Here is a 24,516-nt window from a genome sequence, read left to right on the forward strand (position 1 = left end):
TTAAATATTGTTTGTTAAATGACATGTCCTATGAATGTTAGCACCTCTTGCCCAATTGCTCTTGCTATGTGTATTTTATTTATTTTAAAAATCTACTTTTATAACAAAGGTCAAAATATGTTTATATTGTGAAAACATGTATTTGTCCTTTCATTGTATCACTTGAACCTTGAGCCTACCTTTTTGCTGAGTATTTGGAGATTGGGTGTCTCTGACTTTCTTGCTGGGCTGGCATAGCACCACAGTACTCCAGATTTCAGCCTGAGAGCTGGGATTCTAGGCATAAACCTGGTTGACTTCAGGGTTTGTTATATTTTATTTATCTTTGTTTATTTAGAGATATGATCTAAACATGTAGCTCAGACTGTTCTGTGTTCTCCCTGGGTAGTTCAACTGGCTTCACTCTCAACATCCAGCTTCTTCCGCAGTCTTCTGAGTGCTGGTGTACCTCGTTCTTTTTAATGTTTTTAAAGCTTTGTCATTTTGTTCATAAACTACTAGAAAATGGTTACAGTATGTTCATGAAAAAAACGTGTTAGCATTTTGAAATGGCTGGTATATCACTGGTATCATTTTCACCCTAAAATCAGCTTGTTCTTATTGGCTGTACCATTCTAATAATTTTGTTGTGTCATTCCTGAATGTTTATTTAGTTAATTTCTTTACCCTTATTGTGTAAGCCTGGTAATTTTGAATTGAACGCCAGCAGTGGTGAATTTAACCCAATTGTGTGGCAACTATTTTTTCCCCATGTGAATATTTGTATGCATTGTTCTGGAATACAGTTAAATTTCTTGGATGTAGTTTGAGGCATTCATATCTTGCTTTTAAGACTTGTTCGGCAGGATCAGAGTAGCATTTATATGGAGATAATTTTTCCCGCTTCTATGGCAAGATCTTAAGGAGGCTTCGGGAGATTGTTTTATTCCGTCGTGGAAGTTCTGAGTATTATTCACTGTTTGGGGGTCATGATTCTTTGTTTCTGTTTTTTTTTTAAATTTGGGTTTGAAGGTTTCCATTTTAATTCAGATTGTTTATGTAAGTTCATTCTGCTGTTACTCGGCAGATTTAGCATCTAGCTCATTACCTTATGGGCTGTTATGGAAAAGAAAAGAAAATGCATTCATATGACTTGATATTATCTCCTGATACCCTCATCTAGTATATTTGAGATTCTTGCCTTCCCTCCAAACAACAGCCACCACCAAAAGACACTGCAGATCAAGTTTAAATGTAAAAAATAGAATTAAAAATTAGTTAGAAGATGAATAAATATCGTCTTTATTTTCTCCATTATTATGACATTCAGCTTTTGACTCACTAAGATGTTAAATGTTAGCTCAAATGTTACCATATAGAATGCAAATTATTTTAAAGCTGAGGAATATTGAAAATAAAACAGAACCAAGTAAAGAATCTGAATTATTTACAGTCCCCGGGCTTAAAGGTGTATCAGTCCGGCACAAATATTAAATTATGAAATGGGAATTTCAGTTTGCCATAAATCTATCTGCCATCACAGCTTAAAATAAAATAGTTTTGCCCATCTAAAGCAGCATCAATTTGCCAGTCAGTGCTTCATGTATCAAAGAGTGGTCTGTGAAAATATCAATATCATTGGTTAATATAAATGAAATTAATTTTTAAAGCTGGGCTAAAGGTTGACATCTGAAAAATTGCATTACTTTGCAGAAGAGAAATTTCTGTCTTCTAGTGAAATTCCAGGTCATGAGGGCAAGTAATTTTCACAATCTTCAATGGGAGCCAGTGAAATATGAACTTCATTGTCACCTAGCCCCAAAGCGATAAGATAAAATGAGCTGATACATCATTTGCTGTGGTTTTATCATCTCCTTCAGTAATTGGAAGAGAAAACATAAGAGTGTGTGTGTTTGTCTGCTCTCCTCTGGCCCCTCCCATCTGCCCCACCATCCACATCCAGGCTAAAGCCATTTTAGCCCAATCAATACAAAGGTCATACAGCATTTTATTTATATATTTTTAATTTTTCATGCTGACTAAAACTGCCAAGTAGGACATTAGAGTAATGAATATGTTTAATTGAATTTGTCACCCATGAAAATGCTAAGGAGAATACTGTACTACATCATAGCTCTAGTAAGCAGAAGGAAATACAGAAATGTAAAAAAATACAGTAATTCATATTTAATTTAAAAGAGTAGTATTTGATATTTTTATTTTTGTTTTTTTGAAGTTTAGGGATATTCTAAGTGTTTATAAATATATATATAAGCAAAATTACCATCCTAAGATTTTCAGTCAAAAAATATACTGTTTTCACATTTAAAAAAATTCTATATTTTACTTTAAGAGTATGTCTTTGAAAATTTTTAACAGTCATGGTTGGTAATAAATTGAATCAGTAAATCAACTAGAATTCATTATTATTAGGATAAAATGAGTGATATGCTGTGATCCTTGGTTGAGAATACTACAGCAAAATATAAGAACAATATAAATAATTGTTATCTAATTCCAAATTATTAGATTAAAGCTACATTTGTTCACATTAGAATTATTCATATATATTTGATGGTGAATTGATTTGAGAGTTTTGAATATGAATTTTTTTTAAAAACTTATCCCAATGAACTGTTTTTCTATAGTAAAGTATAAGCATGTGAATATCATTTATAATTTTATGTCCTAAATACAGGATACAGAGAATATGTTCTAAACTTTTCTAAAAGCAATGGTGTTATAGTGTATTTGTTACATGAGTAGCTTATATTTTATAATACTATGTTTAAAAGTTTTTCTTGATAGTAAATGCTTTCAGATAGCTTTACAATAGCTTTTTGTGAACTTTCAAATTCTATTCTTTATAGATATTATGTGTTTTTATTCTTATTACCAAATTCTCAGATATCTATGTAGAATTATCTGAAAGATTAAAACTTCTCAGGAAATTAGGAGGCAATCAACATAAGATATGCTGCTACTATTAAATATTTAAAATAGTATTTTAAAAATACTCCTTTTGGTTCTGTGTGTACAGATTTCCATGCAAGTGTATCTTATTTTGAGGTAATTTTCTCTCAAATGTCCTCCTTTAAAGAAAAAAAATTTCCCCTTCAAGAATTTCAAACTGTTTAGTTACTGAAGGTAGTTGTTGGAACAGAAGCTCTCTAAAGTGACACAAATACTACTTTAACTATTTTAAGTCTACATTTCAAAAATATTAAAGTATCTCATAAGTAAGGGTATTAACTGGTTGAGCAATAAGTGCTAATTTCTATTTTTGTTCTTTCATAAAAAATGAGAAAAAAATTTTACCTTGATTTATTCATACACTTTTGTAGAGTGGATAACTAAAGGGAATAAAAATGTTTTACTTTAAAGATAAAAACAAATGCAGCCTTGTGAAAAATCTTATTATTTCATGGTAAACTATCAGTTTGATGGAAGGAAAATTGTACATATTACTTGGAGAAAATAGCATATTTTTTCAGAAAAGGTATGTTTGATTTTTGATGTAAGTAAATTTAATATATGTGTGTATATTTTACACACATATACATGATAATGCTGTTCTCTTTCCTAATCCCCTTGCTTTAACATTTAACCCACAAGCCAGCTTTGTTGAAATGTTATTTTTAAAAACTGAAAGTTGAATTAGTTAATAATTATACTACAATAATAAAACAATGTGGTAAACATTTTAAAGAGAGTGCTGTGGGCTTAAGCTTGCAAGCTGTTCTAGACTTGGGGTCAAAACTGCGGAGCAATGGTAATGATACGGTTTCCATAGCAACTGATTCATTGGAGGGCTAGACCTCTGTCTAGGGTGCTGTCAGTATATGTAGAGTTTCAGTGAACAGAAACTCCCAAAGAAGGGTCTGCTTCTACCTAATCCAGTTTTAATTGAACTCTAGAGACTTTGAAGTGAAGCCTCAGACCAGGCACATACTACTATTCCAATAAGAATCGAACCTTGTGCTTAGCTAGGCCTCAGCTGCTTCTCTATACTGATACTTTTTCCTAATGAATCCTTTAAAGAAATGTTATTATTATTATTTCAAGTTACTACCTTTAGTTAGGTATACCTTCATTTCTATATTAAGCTCCAAATACCTTGCTTATCATAATTGTGTCGTGTTATTTTCTTTAAAAAATGATACTAGTAATGTTTGTGCAGATTTTAATGTTTGATTTCTTTGTAAATGTTAAGTAATTTTCTGTCTTTGGTTTTGTCTAACTTTGAAAATATTACCAGACTTGTTTCAATAGGTATTGTTTATATCAGGTCTAGAAACATGAAAAATAATGCTAATTGCTAGAATACACCTGTACAAATATGTATATTAGCCTTATAAACGCTTATACATATCTGAGCACCAGTGGCTTACACCCCTAGTAACTCAGGAGGCTGGGATCTGAGGATGGTAGACTTGATGGACAAATTCTTTATGTCTAATCAGCCAAAGGCTGGAACTGGAGGCATGGCTCAGCTGGTAGAGCCCCAGCTATGGGGGAAAAAGCCAAGAGAGGATGAGGCCTGAGATGAAGGCCCCAGTACATACATCAAACAAAAAGCAGCATCTTATATGTAGGGCTGCAGGTGTGACTCAAGCAGGAACGCCTCTACATAATAAGCTTGAAGCCAAGTTCAAACCTCAGTACCACAAAAAAGCCAAAAACCTACACATGGACAGTTGATCTCAAAACAAGGACAGTGATGGCCTAAACAAAAGAGGAAAATGGTACAAGTAAGGGTTTAGATGTGTATGGGGATTTCAAAACCATCTTAAGACATGCAGTTATATGGATTTTATGTTTGAATAGTGAGTGCACAGATATTTTGTTATTTTTTCTTTATTTTTGTCATTGGTGGGGTTTGAGCTCAGGGTCTGGGTGTTGTTATGGAGCTCTTTTGCTCAAGGCTAGTAGTGCTCTACCACTTTGAGCCACAGCACCAATTCCTGTTTTTCTGGTGGCTAATTGGAGATAAGAGTTTCAGGAACTTTCTTGCTCTGTCTGGCTTTGAACCACAGTGATCAGATCTAGCTTCCTGAGTAGCCAACATTACAGGCAAGAGCCACCAGTGCCTGGCTCTTTCGTTACTTCTGTATTTTTAAGTATTTCTGACACTGGATGAAATAAGCTCATTTTAAAAGAGTAGAACACTCGTAATTTCAGGTGGAACTTTAAATACTATTCAAAGGAGCAGAATATAATTATTGATTAATCCTAAACTACCTCAGTATATTAAAAAAAATCTTCTAACCATGTTCCAGCCTATTTAATTTCTAATAATAGAGTATCCTAGAATATAATGAAACCCTCAATTCCATGACTGTAACTGTGCAAAGATTGACAACATCACCATTAGAAGCATCAATTGTTGTACATCTCTAACTAGAAAAGGTAGACCACGCTGGGCACCGGTGGCTCATGCCTGTAATCCTAGCTACTCAGGAGGCTGAGATCTGAGGTTCAAAGCCAGCCCAGGCACCAAAGACTGTGAGACACTTATCTCCAATCAACCACCAGAAATCTGGAATTGGCGCTGTGGCTCAAGTTGTAGAGTGCTAGCCTTGATCTGAAGAGCTCAGAGACAGTGCCTAGGCCCAGAGTTTGAGCTGCCATGAGTGATGAGAGAGAGAGAGAGAGAGAGAGAGAGAGAGAGAGAGAGAGAGAGAGAGAGAGAGAGAGAGAGAGAGAGAGAGAGGAGAGAGAGAGAGAGAAGGTAGACCAGTCCACCAATGGTAAAGTAGGATTATTTTATTTTCCCCAATACTGAGGTTTGAAATCAGGGCCTTGCACTTGCTCAGTTGGTATTCTAACACTTGACTCATACTCCAGCACTTCTTGCTTTTGTTATTTTTAAAATTATGTCTCACATTCATGCTTAGGTCAGCTGCACTGCTTATTAATGCTTGTTACAGAGCTGGAATGATGGACCTATACTACCACTCTCAGCATTTTATTGATTGTGATAAGATCTCACAAACTTCTTCATCCAAACTGGATGCAAATCATTTTTTTCTAGATCTCAGCCTTCCAAGTAAATAGTCTTATAAGCATGATCCACTCCACCGGCTGTGTGCCAGATATTCTTGAACATGCTTGATATAGTGTGTATAGTCTTTACTCTTGTACTTAACATTCCAGTAATTTTGTTCAGAAAAGACCAAAAGCAAGCAGACAAGTACATCTGTTCAGGTATTATGAAGAAACTCTGATGTGTTTTAGAATGAAATAACTTTGTACTAGAGCAAATAGTGTTTTATTCTCTATTAGGGTATATGGGCAGAAATTGAAAAGTGCAAATAAGCCAACTGTGAGACACATAGAATGTTTTAAGCAGAGAGAAGCAAGGGAGTAAAAAAAAAAAAATCTGGAGAGTAATACCAGACTTCTTGATCTTCTGTCTGCTCGTTTCAATGATGTTGCTTACTTTGGTATTTGTTATGTGACTGACTAGAAGGATTTTTCTATTATCTGTTTCAAAGCTGTAATCATGACTAGGTATTTGAAGTTTTACTTAAAAAAATTATATCTCACATTTATACAGATCCTAACTCCTCTTGTATCTGAAGTAAAATAGTTTCTGTAGAAAAATTGAAATATATACTGCATTTAAAAATGTTCTGATGTTGTTCAAAGTGCTATTGCACTTTGTATTGGATAACACAGATTTGCTTTGGCAGTTGGGGTTTGAAAAAATGGAAATGAGTAAAGAGAAGGACAGCTTATGTAGGGCAAAGAATTTGTCCTTTTGTCTGTCTCTCATCTTATTTTGATCCCTACAATGCAGTATCAAAATCAATGCTGTTTTTCTTGTGTTTCTAGTGTGGTTTACTTCTGAGAGGTATCTGAAGGTTTGGCCTTGGCTTCACAGATTTTGAGAGGTCCTGATAACAAATAATTCTCCTTTTCTCTATAGATATGTTCAGTCTAATTTAACACTTTCATAATTAGGCTTTTGAAGTGATCATTTCAAAAAACTGCAACTAAATGGCACTTAGGACTAAAGATGGGATTACTTTGAGCATTTTAAGCAACTGTGTCTGTCACATGTGATGACAAGAACTGTAACAAGTTACTCTGACAACCACCCACTGCATAGAGAGATTATGCTGAGCTCATTTGCAGGTTTATGTGCAACTTTAGCTGACAAAATGATACTTAACCTCTTATGCCGTTAGTTTGTGTCTTCTGAATGGTTGCCTTAGTAGTGACCAAAGCAATGTGGTTTTTTTTTTTTTTTAGTCATGAACTTTACATATTCTTTAAAAGGTACTACTGGGCAGATTGTATTCATTTTGAATGGAATCATTTTATATATGTGATTCATAAGCATGTAGGAAGTTCTTCTTAATTCTCATTAAGATATTAGCTGAAACTTGATTTTTCCATATCATGATTTAAACATCAATCAATAAAGGCAATTTATAATTCCTGAGAAGTAATAAAATTATAATCATGGGTATATATTTATAATTAAATGTTCTTTATTTTACTTGGCTTATTCTTTTTAATTTTTTCACGAATTATAGTACATTTTCTTAGTCTCTATCTGAATTGTTTCAAGAACTATTAATTTTCCCAAAAGAATCTTTTTATTTTAATTGAAAAATCCAACACCAAAAAAAAGTCTATTGCTGTCTTTAATTCAGATTCCTTTTTTTTTTCTCCGCACTAGATCCTGGCATACACAGATGGGCTACATGGAAAATGGCTGTTCACAGAGATACGATCCATCTTTTCTCGACGTTATCTTTTGCAAAATACAGCTCTGGAGATCTTTATGGCAAACAGAGGTAATATGTTGCAGAAGCACATTGTTACCCAGCTAACTTCTGTCTCTTTAAGATGTCACTTTTGAACATACCATATTGTTTCCATTTAGATTGGATTTTGTAGTCCACTCTCTGCCCTACTGACCTCATTTTTTTATGTTGCATGGATCTTCGTATGGCCTCTCACCCCCACCATCTAGATCATTTGAAGAATGGGTTGTGATTCTTATTGTTTTCTGGCCATATTACAGATTATAGTTGTGGAGTGTTGATGTCCTCAGTGTTGCTTTGCTCTTTAAACTCCTGGTAGCTGGCTGCATTTGGGGAGAGATCATCAAATGACTCATGCATTTATTTTATCTTTTGCCTAATCTATTGCTGTTTAAAATGGACCCTCAGAAAATAGCACTAACATAGAGGTTGCTTTGTATTATATCATTCATAAAAGTTACACTAAAATTTATTTGTGGGTTTAGAATGGAACTTGATGAAGACCATTAAGACAAGAAAGGGAGATGAGTTGAACTTGGAATAAAGAACCATGTTATAATAGTTGAGATGTATGGGGGGGGGGCAAAAAACCCTAGTGAATTGTGTGTGTATGTTGCCTCATTATTTCTTATTTGGCTTTTCTATAATCTTTATGTTATACTTAAAATCTATACATAACACACACTCCATACAAATATTCTTTGTTCTTTATGGTCTCCCCTACACACACACACACACACACACACACACACACACACACACACACACACACATGCATAATGTAAATATTATTCTTCTAGAAAAAATATTTCGAAGATGATTAGTGAATGATTATGTACAGAAAACATGTTGGAAATGTTAATTTGTAAGTATACAGTTACATAGGTAATAGGTAATCTTCATTTGTTTTTACTATTTTTCAGCCTAGATAGAAGACTGCCTTCTCTATATACACAGTTAAAGCTTACCTGTGATTGTGATATTGATGTTAACATATATTAAAATTTCAAGATGGACTAAATTGATACATTCTAAATTCTCTCTTGAGTTTCATGACCATAGTATGTTTTTAAGAAGAAAAAGGATTTATGTAGCATTGTTATTAATTTTATATATTGAACATGATTTATATTGATGGGTGCCTTTTGATTTTCCCACAGATGTATAAAATGATTTAAAAGAATTTAAATGTGACCTCTAATCATAGAAGAAAACTTTTCTTTCAGGGCCCAAATTCATGTGGAGTATATGAACTATAAATCCATAAATATTACAGACAATTGTTTTTAAGTTCTTTATCACTGGAAAAAATATTACTGAAATTTCACGGTTTCTGGATATTGGTGTTAGATGAGTAACTTTATAAACCTGATTTTTAAAAATATTTCTGTCTGTCTTGAAATTTGGAGAAATACACTTGATGAAAATTGAATTTTGTAAGTTCAGAGTTATACCTTCATCTTACTCTTAAGATGACAGCAGTTTTCAGAACTTCTGACACTATTTATAGATGAAACTGTCTATGCAAAAGGAGCACACAATGAGACAAGTACCATGTCTAGAGTGCTAATACTGACACTCAGTATACGTGTCAGTGAAAGAACAGGGAAAACATTCTACTGAATTAGTAAACCGGTTTACCAGAAAGGAAGTCATGCTGTATTCTAATTTTGACAAAATTACTTCTCCTAGTTGCTGTAATGTTCAACTTCCCAGACACTGCAACAGTAAAGAAGGTGGTGAACTGTCTTCCTCGTGTTGGTATTGGAACCAGTTTTGGATTACCCCAAACCAGGTACTATTTTCCACAAGAAAAATATATAAACTACTCTGCATTGATATTACCATTAATATGTAATAATGATATATTTGTAATGCATGGCCTCCTGTCTTCTATTTCAATTTGAAGAAATACAACCACCCCATGTGCAAATATTCTAATGCAAGGCAAAGTTTCTAGCAACAACAACAAAAAAGTTGGAAGGAAAGTAACAGCGGAAACTAGTAATTTACTTTGAAAAGAATGCCATACAGAAGATAGTTCAGGTGGTGTATGACCTTGATGATGTAATTGGAGGGAGGCTTCTTGTTTAGGAATCATTAGGAAAGACAATTTGTGGGATTTGGAAGGTGGTAAGAAAAGGAGAGTCTCAGTATGTCTCTCTAGGTCTCAGCCTGGGTCTGAGCAGTGATTGTCATGTATTCTTCCATCCTCATGATTGGAGTTGTGGGGAAGAGGTAGATGGGCAGAGGATCAGATTAGTGTTAGATATATTCAAATTGAGCTCACTGAGAGACATCCAGTTGGAAATGTTAAATAGAACGTTTAGACACAAGGAGATATCTGAGAGCTCAAAGCAATGAAAAATTGCTGCCCTTTGGATGCAATCAGAAAGCCACCTGGAGAGACTGTGGCTATATCCTGAAGAGCCTCCACACTGATTTCAAAATCTACTGTGAAACCACCAAGGCCAGGACAAGATAATTGAACCTCTTTTCCAGCCTTACCTGCTCAAACCAAGCTCTAAAACTGGGAATGGCTCAAGTAATAGGAAAACCAGTAAAATGTGATCCAAGAGATGATAGTATTTAAAAGTGATGAGATCTGTTGAGAAATTAGTAAGACAGTTGGAAAAAATGTCCATTGCCTTTCATAGCTGTAGATTATAACTGCAAGAAGTACTTGGCAAGTAGGCCTCTGGATTTTAGTGGAATTTATAAGTCACTCTATCCAGTTGAGATGTGGTAACCTGAAGTTAGGGCTGTTAAGACTGTTGGGCCTGAGCTGATCCTGATGCACCACCAGTGGCAAATTGAAGCACAAGAGCATTGTTTTTCTGTGTGGAGTGTTCTGACACTTGATAGATATTTACAGTACGTATGTGTACTGGTTTTAAGCAAAAGGATACTGCCTAATCCCAGAGTCTTTACTCACAGTTTTCCCACTCTACAGTGAGGTATGCTCAGTCTTATCTCTGAATACAGCATATATGCACACACACATTGAATACAGTGAACAGTCCTGCTACATATTTTCCAGTACTCCTAGCACTTGTCAGTTGTCTCCTTTAGTATTCATATTTCATTAGGTATGTCTTCTAAGAAGCTATGTGGAAAATGTCTCCTTTTCCTTCATACACAGGATGTGAAAATAACATTTAAATTTATAATGTATGATATTTTTCTTAGCATTCATAAAAATATGAACATGATTTTATGTGCATTTTATGATGATTTATTAATTGTACCATTTTATCAACCTATGTGAAATGTGGATATTTTAATGACATTTTAATGGTATCTTATCTGAATGATAGAACATGTATAATAGCTTGTCTAAATCATTTGTTAACTGTTAATTGTAGATGAAGATTCAGCCAGCATTTATTAGGCCTATATGAATAGAGCTTTTCAGGATTATAGACTTCGTGATAAATATTGAATAAGTATAGATAATTAATATCAAGTTGAAGTTGGTTTTATCTTGAGTTCTATTTTCTTGTAGGCGTATTTCATTAGCTAGTCCACGTCAGCTTTTTAAAGCGTCTAATATGACCCAGCGGTGGCAGCACAGAGAGGTCTCAAATTTTGAGTACCTGATGTTCCTCAACACCATTGCAGGTAATCCCAGTTCGCACTCCATCCTGTGCCGAACAATGAATTATAATTATGGGATTGGATCATTTGGGGTACTGGCATAAATACCTTATTTTATTTCCACTAGAATACATAATAAAGGTAGACTGAACTGGACACTGGTGGCTCACACCTGTAATCCTAGCTACTTAGGGAGGGTGAGATCTATTTTGTTATTTTTTTAATGGATATTCAGGGCCTCACACTTGTTCAACTTGTTAACGTACTAGTGATCTTCCACTTGAGCCACGCCTCCACTCTGATTTTTTTCCTGGTTACTCTGGAGATGGGAGTCTTGAGTCCTTTTCTGCCTAGACTTACTTTTAAGCAGATATCTAGCTATCTTAGATAGCTAGAATTACTAGTGTGATCTACTCAATGTTGGCTTTTTGTTTTTGTTTTTGTTTTTTTTGTCAGCTGTGGGGCTGGAACTCTGGGCCTGGGCACTGTCCCTGAGCTCTTCAGCTCAAGGCTAATGCTCTACCACTTGAGCCACAGCGCCACTGCCAGCTTTCTGGTGGTTAATTGGAGATAAGAATCTCACAGACTTTTGTGTCTGGGTCAAGTTTGATCCAAGATCCTCAGATCTCAGACTCTTCAATAGCTAGGGTTACAGGCATGAGCCACCAAGGCCTGTGCATTTGTGTTTTTAGTAATCTGAAATTTGTCTCTGGATGTCATTAGCATAGAAGGAGATCTGAAGAGCCTGTAGCAGGTGTTAAGGTGGTGGGAAGAAAGCCTAACAGTGTGGTGTGCCATTTTCCAGAAGATCATAGAAAGCTGCCCCAGAAACTCTAGAGTTTGTCAACACAGTTCTAACTTTGCATATGACTAGAGAATATCCATAGGAATCAATTCACTTACACATGGTTCACTGGTTGATTGGTTGGTTGTTAATTAGTGTCAGTAAAAAGATTTTGGTGTTGAAACTCCCTATTAGAATTTTATTGTTTATTTTTTGCCAGTCCTGGGGACTGAGCTCAGTGCCTGAGCAAGGGCCTGATCTTGGGCTTTTTTCTCAAGGCCAATGGTCTGCCACTTCAGCCATGGCACCACTTCCCGCTTTTTTCTATGTATGTCGTACCAGGGAATCTAACCTGTTTCTTCGTGCATACTATGCAAGCACTCTACCACTAGGCCAAACTCCTGTCCTTTTTTTCCCCAAGAGCCTTAATTACACATATTTCAGAGCTGGTGGTGATAGAATTCATGTGCTTTGCATTCATGAGGTCTTTGATTCAATCTCTAGCACTCTCTACTCTCCTCTCTCCAAACCTAAAAGAATATTTTACTTGGAGGATACTTGCACATAATAAAGGATGATCAAGTGTAGTTTGTCATTTAAACTGCTGAATGTGGTCTAACTATTGCTAATCAAGTAATTTGAAACAAATATTTCAAACTTTAGTGCCTCTTTTTTTTTCCTGATAATGCCAGGGTGATGCTAACTCCACAGGGTTATTGTAAAGATCAAACATGACCAGTTATGCATAGTGCCAAAAACAGTGCCTGGCCTCCAAAATTTGTTACTTGTTTTTGTCATTTTTACCACATTATGGGTAGAGAATTTATCTTTTTATTTTTTTATCCTAAATTAAAAATGTCTTTTTTCACCCTGCCAGGACGGAGTTATAATGACTTAAATCAGTACCCTGTGTTTCCCTGGGTCATCACCAACTACGAATCAGAAGAGCTAGATCTCACCTTGCCAAGCAATTTCAGAGATTTGTCCAAGGTATTTTTCTGTCATCTGAAATATCGTTGTCTTGCATATAAAAATAATTTGAGTACTTTTATTTTCAGATACCCTTAAAAATCCTTTAAAGACAGTTTTATCTGAAATCTTGTATTTTATGAATTTCTCACAATGTAAATTTTGCTTCACAAAAATGAATGGTATGCTAGTATGATTTGAGAGGCTGAATCAGAAGGATCTGAAATCCAAGCCAAGCTGAACTTCACTGTGAATTTTTTTTCAAAAATAATAATAATAATAACCCAGAAAAGCCAAAAGCAGCAGGGACTTTTTGCACTTCAGCTGATTTCTTTGGAAGTCTGGATGCAGTAGGTACAGCTGCACTGAAGGCAGGACCCATGTGTCTCTCTGGATGGAACATCAGCTCATGATTCTTTGTTTCCTCTTTCTGGCACTTCACCTGAAAGGGGCTCCCAATAAACCCCCATAGCCCTGCTCACCCTGTTCCTTATGAACTGCCACCCTGTGCCACCCCAACATCTCATGATCAGAATCAAATTATGTAGACTGCATGAGTTTGTTATGGGTATTCCTTGGAATATTAGAAGAAAATGCTGCTGTGGATTATTTTATATTATAAAAAATGCTAGAGCTAACCAGAATTCTTTCTTCTTAGATGGTTGGGTGGATAAAATGCTATTTTAATGCTTTTATCACCTCCTATGTATGATGAATAATCTTGTGTTCTTTTGCCCCACTCAGAGATCAATAGTAATACCAGTTTTTAAAATCACATTCAGTGTGTAAAGAGAGCAACAAAACTAAAGGAGCTTTCATTAGTCTCTGTGCACAGATGACCACATCTACTAAATGAAGACATGAGCTATCCTTTGTGGGTTTTCATGCATTTAATTATAGTGATATCCATTTTTTTACAATTTGAGTACTTTCATGAAATATTTGTACTTGTGGCTGAGAAATGAATATGTTTTCCAAGTACTTTTGCAAGAGCACAGGTGCATGTCATTCAGTAGTGCGTAGCAGTGTCATTAGAAGGAACAGGGAGAAGTGAGGAGGTCTGCCACTCACCACCTGTCCTATAAAGAATATTTCATCTCCATGAAGTAGCCCTAGTGTGGACACGACAGAAGTCATTCAGTACTTGGAACAACAATCTACTGGTACTGTTGTCATTGAATATTGATGGAAAAAAGTGGGTTTGGAATTTACTATATTTTAAGTGAAATAATGAAGCACATCAGATATTTGGAAATTATATTTTATACCTATAAAATAGTGATCGTTTTACTCAATAACAGTATCTCATTCCTTTAAGTAATAAGGCCTGCCAAATGTTTATCGTGAAATTCAGTCTTCAAGTATTTATTCAGATACTTGCTTTCAGTAATGCATCTCATATTTAAGTGATCTGTATCTGTTCAAATAATGACTGTAATAGAATTGGATTAAAATTTGTCCCATAGTATACATTTGGAAAACATTACTATTTATTTAAATAAACTTGTGAAATCCTGGAAAACATTGTGTGCAAAGCTTAATATAGAACATAAGCAGATCTTTCTCCATTCTTAAGTAGATAATGTACCCTGACTGGCTTTAAAAGTGCACTGAATTATTTATGCATATTTATGTCTATTTAATTTCCCCAAAGCTGGTTTTCAGAGGAATTTTAGTGCTTTCATACAAAGCTACAATTTTATCTGGTAATCTCCATGTTGCACAGGGACTTTTCTTTCTGAAACTGAATTAATATAATCAACACCCTTACTTCAGAATGATTTTCTGATCATCTTTGGAGAAAACAAAACAGTGTAAAAATGTCTTAAAGTAGAGGGTTTTATTCTATACCCAACGTCTCCTTACAATGATTATAAATTATTGTTGTCAGTATGTTGAAAAGGTCACAATCTCTGCTAGGATGAAAAACTAGAAAAATAAATATTTTCCTATATTGACAAAGTCCTCATTTTGTGTAATGGTTTAATTTATTCTTCTAAGGCTGAAAAAGTTCATGGATCAGTTTTGAAGTTAGCTCCCCCACCCCCTACTTACATTTCAAGAGGCTTCATCTGTAGTCTAAAATTCTGACTGACAAGAAGACAGTTCTTACCATGCATAGAATTTGGAGTGACATTAATCTATATTTGATGAATACACATTGATTTTATATTTTGACAGCCTCTTTGAAGGAGATAAGAAACGACATTTTGGTTTTGTCCTAATAAGAAATTGTAATTAGGGTAGGAATATATTTACAAAATGTCATACCATAAAAACAATTTTTGATGGCTGAATGGTTTAGTATCAGGACTTTCTTTTTAGAGGATTTTTACTATTTGCTTTCTAACTATGACTTTTGCTTTTCTTTATTCTACTTTGACAAGTGATTGTATAAACCATTTTTCTAGAAGAAGGATACCAGACATTATGAGCAACCATTCATCTTCTAGTTGATGAGCTTAGTTGGTTTGCAACATATAGCATATATTTTTGCTGTAGTCTTAGTATTTGTCCAAAGTCTTTAGATCAAGGTATCGATAGATAGCCTAGTCTCTAGACTATGGAAGTTAAAAGATAGGAATATTCTTCTTTATGATGAACTAGTATTTATTGAGTGCTTACTATATGCCAGGCTAAATATTTCACATGTGTTATTTGCATTAAGACTTGCCAAATCCCTTAAAGACAGGTAATACTATCGTTGTCTTTTACAGAGGTCGAAAAAGGCATCATGAGGTTAATCAAGTTCCATAAGGTGATACAGCTAGTGGGTATAAACAACAATTAGAACAGTAAGCCAGTGTTTTTTAACTGTATTTTTAAGTGAATAAAGCAGCATATGTAACATGCAAAAGAAAATGTGTGCATTGTGTATAGAACTTGTGTTTGTGTAGTGTGTGTACATGTAAATACTAGGGTTGCACCTTAATTGATTTTGAATTTTGGGTTAGAATGTCTGAAAAACGCTGTAGTATGTACACTGCTTCCTACTTGAGGCACCAGTTACTGAGTCTATTTTAAGGTTTTTGTTTTGTGTTTCACTAATTTACCGTTCACCTTGTTTGCCAAAACTCAAGATTGAATGTAAACAGTATTCTGTTTGTTGGAAAGGAACACTTTTCCCAAATAGTCTTTTATCTTTTCCAGGTTTACTCCATGTTTTTTTTTTGGATTAAGCTTGTTTTTAAAAAGCTAGATATATGTTTAAAACTAGAGAATCCCTTACTACTACTCATTCACATCTTCATTTATTATCTGTTAATCTATGCCATCATGAACCCAGGACGTTTTAGTTTATGGAAATTGGGAAGAATAAAATCTGAAAGTTACTATTTGAGAAAAATTAAACTGAAGGTTGGGGAGGAGCAAGGCAGAAACAGGAATGATGTGGACACAAGAAAATGCTTTATTTTTTAATGGTTGGGACTCACATTAAACACTTTTTATTGTTATTGTAAAGGTGATGTACAGTTACATAAGTCAGGTAATGAATACATTTCTTTTTGGACAGTGTCCACCCCTTCCCTTGGTCTTTTCCCAGTTTTCCCCTCCTCTCTCCACTCACAAGTTGAACAGTGCATTTTCAATATAATGTATAGTAGTACCACTGCTGTATTTATTCACTCTCTGTCCCACCATTTCTGTGCCCCTCTCTGCCATCCCCCAACCCCTCAGGAACTCACATTTTTCTAATGAAGAAAATACTGAAAGTTGCTTGAGGTAGAGGACAAAGAAAAACTAATTTTTCATGTTTAAAGTGCAAAGACAGCTGGGCCGGTTGCTCACACCTATAATCCTAGCTACTCAGGGGCCTGAGATCTGAGGATCAAGGTGCAGAGCCAGTCCAGGCAGGCACAAAAGGACCTGAGACTCTTATCTCCAGTTAACCTCTAGAAAAAAAAGAGAAGTGGGGCTGTGGCTCAAGGGTAAGGTGCTAGCCCTGAGCGGAAGAGCTCAGGGACAGCACCCAGGCTGAGTTCAAGCCCCGTGAACCCCCTCCACACCCCCCCCCCACAAATTGCAAAAAGCTGTTCTACCAGAGTGCAGAAACAAAGTAGATATGAGGTAGAGAAGGGTAGGCCTGCACCACTACCTGACCCCTACCTCACAGCACAGAGAGCAGAGCAAGTGTACTAGAACACAAGCTTCAGGTTTGACCCAGGCTAGTTGGAATCACCTTGGGTATATTTGGCTTTTGTAATCTTATTTCACAGAACTACAGTATTCATTCCTTGTAACCTAGTACATTCCATTTCCCTCAGTGGGTTCAATGTTTCTAGAAAGTAAACTCACAATTGTAAGGAGAACTGAATGACAGCTACACTGAATTTAATTCCTCATTGCTTCAGAGCTACTGTTGGTCCTTAGAATGGATCTTCTCATACGTTCACTCTTGTGTGCCCCCCCTCTTTCTCTCTCTCTCTCCCTTTTCACCCTTTCTCTCTCCCTCTCTTCTCTCTTCTCTCCTTCCTCCCCTTTCTCTCTACCTTTCTCTTCTCCCTTCCTCTTTTTCTTTCTCTCCACTCTCTTCTTCCTTTCTCCTTATCTGTCCTTTACTTTCTACCATTTTGTGTATTTCTGTATATTTCCCCCTCTGACATACACATTTAATATACAGCATCCTGACCTGGAATTGACTACCGACATTTAACTGTTGTTGATCAGACAGCACTTCTTTATCTCCTTAAGTTTTAAGTGCTGTTTCTGACAAATGCCAGTCCTATTAGTCTGCTCTGTAACAGACACACCGGGAATCAATATACCATCTAGATGTCACAGAGGGAAAAGAACTCTCTTTCTGAGGGTGAGGGGGAATGTTGTTCAAACATGATAGCTATTATATAGCTTTTTTTTCTATTTATTAGGCAAATAAAGTAAAAATTAACTTGATGCCTTTTAAAAAAAAAGAAAGAAACAAGTCTGATGGTACCCCAACAGTAAATAATGGATTTTAAATATTTTAAATATAATATAGAGGAAAATAATTTGAAATTCTGTCACCCTAGATTGTAGTTACAACTTAACTAGAGATTTTTTTTAATGAGTGACAAAATATGTAAAAATATTTTAGTCATGGCATTAAAATGAATATTTCTTTATACTACTTTTACTTTAGGGATTGCAGTGTAAATTATATTGGAAGGCATTTTGATCATTGAATTATATCAGGAAAATTCAGAGTATATTTGTAAGATTCTTAGGGGAGCTTGTGTATATACTTTCCATATCAAGGAACATTCCATATGCTCAGTCTCCTTTAATTCCTTTAACACTCTAAGCTGTGTGATTATTTTATAAATGAGGAAACTGAGATTTAGTGAGGTGAAAGAACTGTCTGGGATCACACACTTTTCAGGTCATAATTTCAAGATTTGATCTCATATACATATGAGATCATATACTCATATAGCTATATATATCTCATATATTTATGAATATATACACACATATACATACTTATACACACACTTCTTTCCAAAATATAACTGCACTTGTGCTCTCTACATTAGTAAAAAAAACCAAAATACAACAACAAAAAGCAAATAATTTAGTTTTAGGAGGAAAGGAGTTTCCAAAGAGAACTTCTCCTCTGAGAATTCTAAGCACAGCAGAGGGAAGGTGGAAGGTAAAGGAGGGAATGCATTGTGTGCTGCATAGTGACAACCGCCAGGCCTGGTGCTGTCATGGTATCAGATTTTGTAACCAGGCTTACACCAACTCCATCCATGAGGCAGACATACTAACCAACTGAGAGAAAAGATCTGAAAAACACTAAGGCCATAGGGCTACACTCAGTACCCCGCTGTTTTTTTCCCATGAAGTCTACTATGGCATGCTGAGGCTGCTCCAGGTGCTTTACCAGCTCTTTAGGCCCTCTTTCTGAAAAGTGAGGTACCACCAAAGATCAGCAGACATGTACAGATAATCTCCAGTGTGAAAGGCAACAAAGAGTACAACCTACAGAAAGATAAAAAGAAGCAGGGGCAATTTAGAAAGCACTGGAAGCCTTAAGAAACAAGAGATCCACAATAAGTGTCCTGAAAGTAATAATAGAAAGTGATTTAATGGAAAATGAAGACTCTTTAAAGAAAAAACTACATTGAACTAATAGGGGTATGGAAGTGGGTGCAGAAGTCTTAGGAAAAGAATATTAGTGAGGTAAAGAAAGGGAAAAGAGCCTTCCAGTGAACAATGAGAGTACCAGAGAAGTTACTGTGCTTCCTTTCAGAAGTGAATGCCTTAATTGTGCAATCCTGTATAATAAAATGAAAAATTTCTGTAACCGTTGAGAAAATTTCTCATAGGTATGCTGACCTGTTTAAACTTACTTATTCAATATGTTGTATTATTTGAAACTAAGTCCATGCAACTCTTTTTCCCAGAATTGAATTAGAAATTTAGCAAAGAAGGAACATCTATACATGGGTATGCCTACCCACATGTCATTTAAGTGGCATATTTAGAGTTGGTAGAAGCTTCGTTTTTAAAATAAGTGTAATTATTAATTGTACGACTTTTTTTTTGGTCATTCATGGGGCTTGTACTCTGGGCCTAGGTGCTGTCCTTAAGCTCTTCAGCTCAAAGCTACCACCCTACCCTTGAGCCACAGCCCCACTTCCCATTTTCTAGAGATCAATTGGAAATAAGAGTTTCAGGGACTTTTATTGCCCAGGCTGGCTTTGAACCGTGATTCTCAGATCTCAGCCTCCTGAGTATCTAGGATTATAGGCATGTGCCACTGAGCCTGGCTGTTGTATGACCTTCTTTATTTTACATCTTTTAAGCATTAGCAGAATGTGGAACTATTGTGTTTCCTCCTAGAAGTTACTGCTATTGAAAGTTTTTAAATGACTCTAACAGAGGTTAACCCAACACTTAATTTAAGCAGCCTCCAATGACATTGTTTTTTTAACATTAGTCAGAAAATGATAAACTGAAGCAACTGAAATGGATTGTGGTTAATATTACTGTCAGAGTGATGAATAATGCTGACATATACCAGCAACACATTGTGAGTAGAAATCCTTCTCCAGGTTAGGTATTTATTCTCTAATCTTGCTAAGTTACAGTGCTGTGGAGTGACAATTTATTAGTATTTAAAAATGAATTGTTTTACTTGGATAATTACTAGTTTTGTCCTGACATGCTTTCTTTCTTTCAATTTAGACTATCCATTAAATTTCTTACTTTAGTGATGAAGGTACAAATTCAGGTAGATTCAGAATAGGAAATAACTACTGTGAATGTTAGGATCCTCAAACCTCAGCCTCCTATGGAGCTAAGATTACAGTTGTAAGCTGCACAACTCAGCTTTTTATAATTACTATAAACATTTTTACTGATTAGATTGTTAAGGCATTTGGGGGATTCTCCAGGCATTTAGATCAGTATTAACATTATTTATCAATTATGTGATATCCTCTAACTCAGAGACAAACTTACAGTGAGAATCTTTTAGTAGTAGCTTAGCTCCACAATGGAGAATTGTGAAGACATCACCACTAAATCTACCAGCATGAGCATTTGAAATGATTTTGATTCTATGTAGGCACCATAAGTAAACTGGCATATTTTTGGCATAATATATTTGCTAAATTTAAGTGGTCTAGTAGCTGTGTGTGTGTGTGAGAGAGAGAGAGAGAGAGAGAGAGAGAGAGAGAGAGAGAGAGAGAGAGAGAGAGAGAGAGAGATGCCACTTGCAAGAAAGTGTTGTTTTCAAAAGATTAAAATTTTTGGCCGGGAGTTTGGCCTAGTGGTAGAGTGCTTGCCTAGCATGCACAAAGACCCGGGTTCGATTCCTTGGTACCACATACATAGAAAAAAAAAGCCGGAAGTGGTGCTGAGGCTCAAGTGGTAGAGCTCTAGCCTTGAGAAAGTCCAAGGACAGTGCTCAGGCCCTGAGCTCAAGCCCAGGACTGGCAAAAAAAAAAAAAGATTAAAAGTTTTGTAAGTCTCGCAAGCAAGTGTTTATTTATTAATTTTAAAAGCCACAGTAGTGTGGTTTTGACATTGTTAAATAAAACCTATAAGCTTATGCAAATATGGGAGAACATAAGTACCAAAGCATCTAAGACAGACACACACACACACACACACACACACACACACACACACACACACACACACACACACACACACACACACACACACACACACACACACACACACACACACACTGAAAGAAACCACCCTAAAAACCAAGGTGGTGTAAAAATGTTGATCAGGCGGTTTGTTAGCCTTGTCATTTAAATGGAAGCAGCTAGAACTGAAGTAAAATAGTTGCTCTTCTTAGTGCATAAAGTGGTTGAAATCACAGAGGGACAGTTTTGTTTTTTTGTTTTTTGTTTTTTTTTTCATCTGGAAAGGGGCAGTGATATAACCAGAATAACATACATTGTTTTCTTTAAATGGCTTTGTGTTCATGGAGATGAAGGGGATTTTATTTAAGTTCTTTGCTACAATATGCCACTGTGAAAGTTAAGAGGAAACAGGGTCAGAAACTTTGGTTACAAGACTTAACATTTTGTCAGTTACCAGAAGATCACAATACTTACCTTTCAGTCACATAGTTCTTTGAATGCTGTTTTGGTCAAGCATTTTTTTCAACTGTGCCCAAGATGGAACCATGTGATGTGATGTTTTTTTACTTGAGAAACTTTCTTCTAACGTAACATTCAGAGATAAAATTAGGATTAAAACCTTTAATAGTATATTTCCAAAGAAGCATGTAATCCAAAGCTCCTAAGAAGGGTTCTAATAACCATGCAAGTTCATTTCCCCTTTTTCCACTGACCCAAAGGATTCCAGGACTGCTTCTCAGTTTGGCTGGAAGTGCCTTTGAGTCTTGCTACCACCACTAGAGGGTGACCAATTGTTCAGAGGCATTTCATTTCTCAGACTCAGAATTTTGTTTGTTTTTTTAAACCTAAAATTACCTATTATGATAATAGATAATCCTATTATTAATTGCAAAAATAGCTAGAAACATTATTTATATTGCATAACTTCAGGTCAATGTTCTCAAAATTTCAAAGAAAAAAAAAGCCAGATAGGTTTGCTTTTTTTTCTTTTAAAGCCAACTTTTACTGATAATTAAGTGTTTAGGGTTATCCTTTTAAGGAGTCTTTGAGTCCCAAAGTACTATTAATTATTATAGTAGAAGGTGATTGCAACTTGTTAGACTTTTCAAATGCTTTTCCTATTAAAATTTGTTGGCCCTTGAGTCTGTGTAATTTTGTCTTTATTACCTCACAGTTGGGAAAGTCAGTGACTTAGGACTGCTATGTGGTATTAGGCCTCTGATCTAATGCACAATATTGTGGATTGTTTTGTTTGTTTTGCCTATCATGGGACTTGAACTCGGGCCTTGGTGCTGTCTCTGAGCTCTTCAGGTCAAGGCTACTATCCTACCCCTTGAGCCATAGCACCACTTCCCATTTTCTGGTGATTAATTGGAGATAAGAGTCTCCCAGACTTTTTAGTGCCCACGCTGGCTTTGAACTGCAATCCTCAGATCTCAGGCTAGGATTATAGGCATGAGCCACCACGCCCAGCACAATCTTGTGTTTTTACCCTGCTTTTGCAGGATTATGGTATTTGAATGTATTCTTTTTTAAGAGTCTAGTCATTTCACTAGCCTTAACTGATGATTTCTTAAATATTCTTGATTCAATAACCTGAAAAATAGTAACAGTTATGACTAATAACTATGCCAGGCATTGGGTTGGGCACTCTGTATTATATATTTTTGTTAAAGAAGGTAATAAAAGTAATTTTTATTATAATAATTTTGTAAAACTGACTTTTAAAGCTTACATTTTATATGTCTTGTCTGGAAATAGCATCATTAATTTCTCAGAATAAGATACATATTACTCTTACTCTGCCACAGATAGTGCCTTTGCTGTTTGTTGGTGAAATTAGTTTTAACTTTTCATACTGGTGGGTTTTTTTGTTTTTTTGGTTTTTTTTTTTTGCTAGTCCTGGGGCTTGAACTCAGGGCCTGAGCACTGTCCTTGGGCTTTTTCAAGGCTAGCACTCTAACACTTGAGCCACAGAAGCGCTTCTAGCTTTTTCTGTGCATGTGGTATGGAGGAATCGAACCCAGGGCTTCGTACATGTTAGGAAAGCAGTCTACCACTAGGTCACGCTCCTGGTTCCTTGCTTTTCATATTATTTTCAAGAGTTTTTATTTTCTTGGTTTTATTCAGATTTCTTTTGTTTTTAGATAATACTGTATCTGTTGGTCTGAGGATCCAGATTTGAATTTTATTCTCTTTCATGTAATTATCTTTTTAACATTGTTGTGATAGACTTTTATCTTGTAAAGTTTTAAAAAAATTGCATTTAATTCTATTAATTGGCTTATAATGTTTAAAGCTTTTTCTCTGTTTCCTAGGAAACTTGTCTGAGTATGAACTTGAATTACATCATTTATATTTTTTAGTCAGTGCTTGTTTTTATTGTTTTTTCCCAAGATGTTATAACTGTTTTTAATTACCAATATTTTTTCATCTTTTTGCCTTTTAATTTGTATTGGTTTTATGTTTTTAAAAACCATGCTAAGTTTGTTAGATATCATGAAGAGCTCTCCATAACTGCTAGATCTCTTCCTGAACTGCTGTGAGACTGCTACCCTTAATATACTGTGCAAGAGGAGCCTCAGCACTTACTTTTACTTCTCCTGAAGAGATGAATAAATACCTTGAAATGCTGATTTCGACAATACTTTAAAATGCTATGAGGCACTGTTGTATGGCTGACTCTTGCTTAGTTAAATGTTTTGTGGCATTATAACATAGTTGGATTCAGCTCATCCTTTAAAGCAGTTGTCAGAAAAATATGGGCCAGCATGGTAGAATGTATTAGCTCAATACATTGTCTCCATTTTATTATGAAGCTGCTGAGGAAGCCATGATATACAGCTCTGTCATTACAGATCTATTGTTAGGATGGTTCCACAGTCTTCTTTGCACTGCCATTAATTTATAGCAGTAAACAATATGTAGCCTTCCAACTGCAGCAAAGCAGAATCTTTTAATGAGGTGGATGTTATTACCACAATAAATCAGTGCTTCCACGTAATGTATAATTCAATGTGTGTATTCCCACTGTAACTTCTCTGAGTAAGCTGATAGTGTATCATTGTCATTGCACAGCTCCACTGTTTGTTTTTTTTTTACCTTCTTTTATTTGGGGTCTTCTTTTTTATATGCTTGCAAATAAATGTGGTATGTCTTGATAGCTGTCCTATGGCAGGCTTCAGAAATCAGCTATAACAATAACAGCCAGAATCAATACTGTGGGTTCTACCTACATGGAGCTCTGTGTATGCTTCTCCCCTCCTCCCCCCAGACACTAGTGAAATCAATCCTAATTGGTTTTAGCATTATATTCAAGCAACGT

General features: G+C 35.5%; 1 protein-coding gene across 1 annotated transcript in view; it reads left to right on the forward strand.

The window, feature by feature from the left end:
* Lrba (LPS responsive beige-like anchor protein) overlaps positions 1–24,516 on the forward strand; it is a 400,347-nt gene that overhangs the window by 269,829 nt on the left and 106,002 nt on the right. Inside the window, exons 41-44 of the mRNA XM_090356865.1 lie at positions 7,670–7,787; positions 9,450–9,552; positions 11,263–11,378; positions 13,016–13,128. Coding sequence (XP_090212991.1) covers positions 7,670–7,787; positions 9,450–9,552; positions 11,263–11,378; positions 13,016–13,128 — 450 coding nt within the window. The remainder of the gene's footprint in view (positions 1–7,669; positions 7,788–9,449; positions 9,553–11,262; positions 11,379–13,015; positions 13,129–24,516) is intronic.

This window comes from Megascapheus bottae, chromosome 23, assembly GCF_031878675.1.
Source record: "Megascapheus bottae isolate mThoBot1 chromosome 23, mThoBot2.hap1, whole genome shotgun sequence".
Classification (NCBI taxonomy): domain Eukaryota; kingdom Metazoa; phylum Chordata; class Mammalia; order Rodentia; family Geomyidae; genus Megascapheus; species Megascapheus bottae.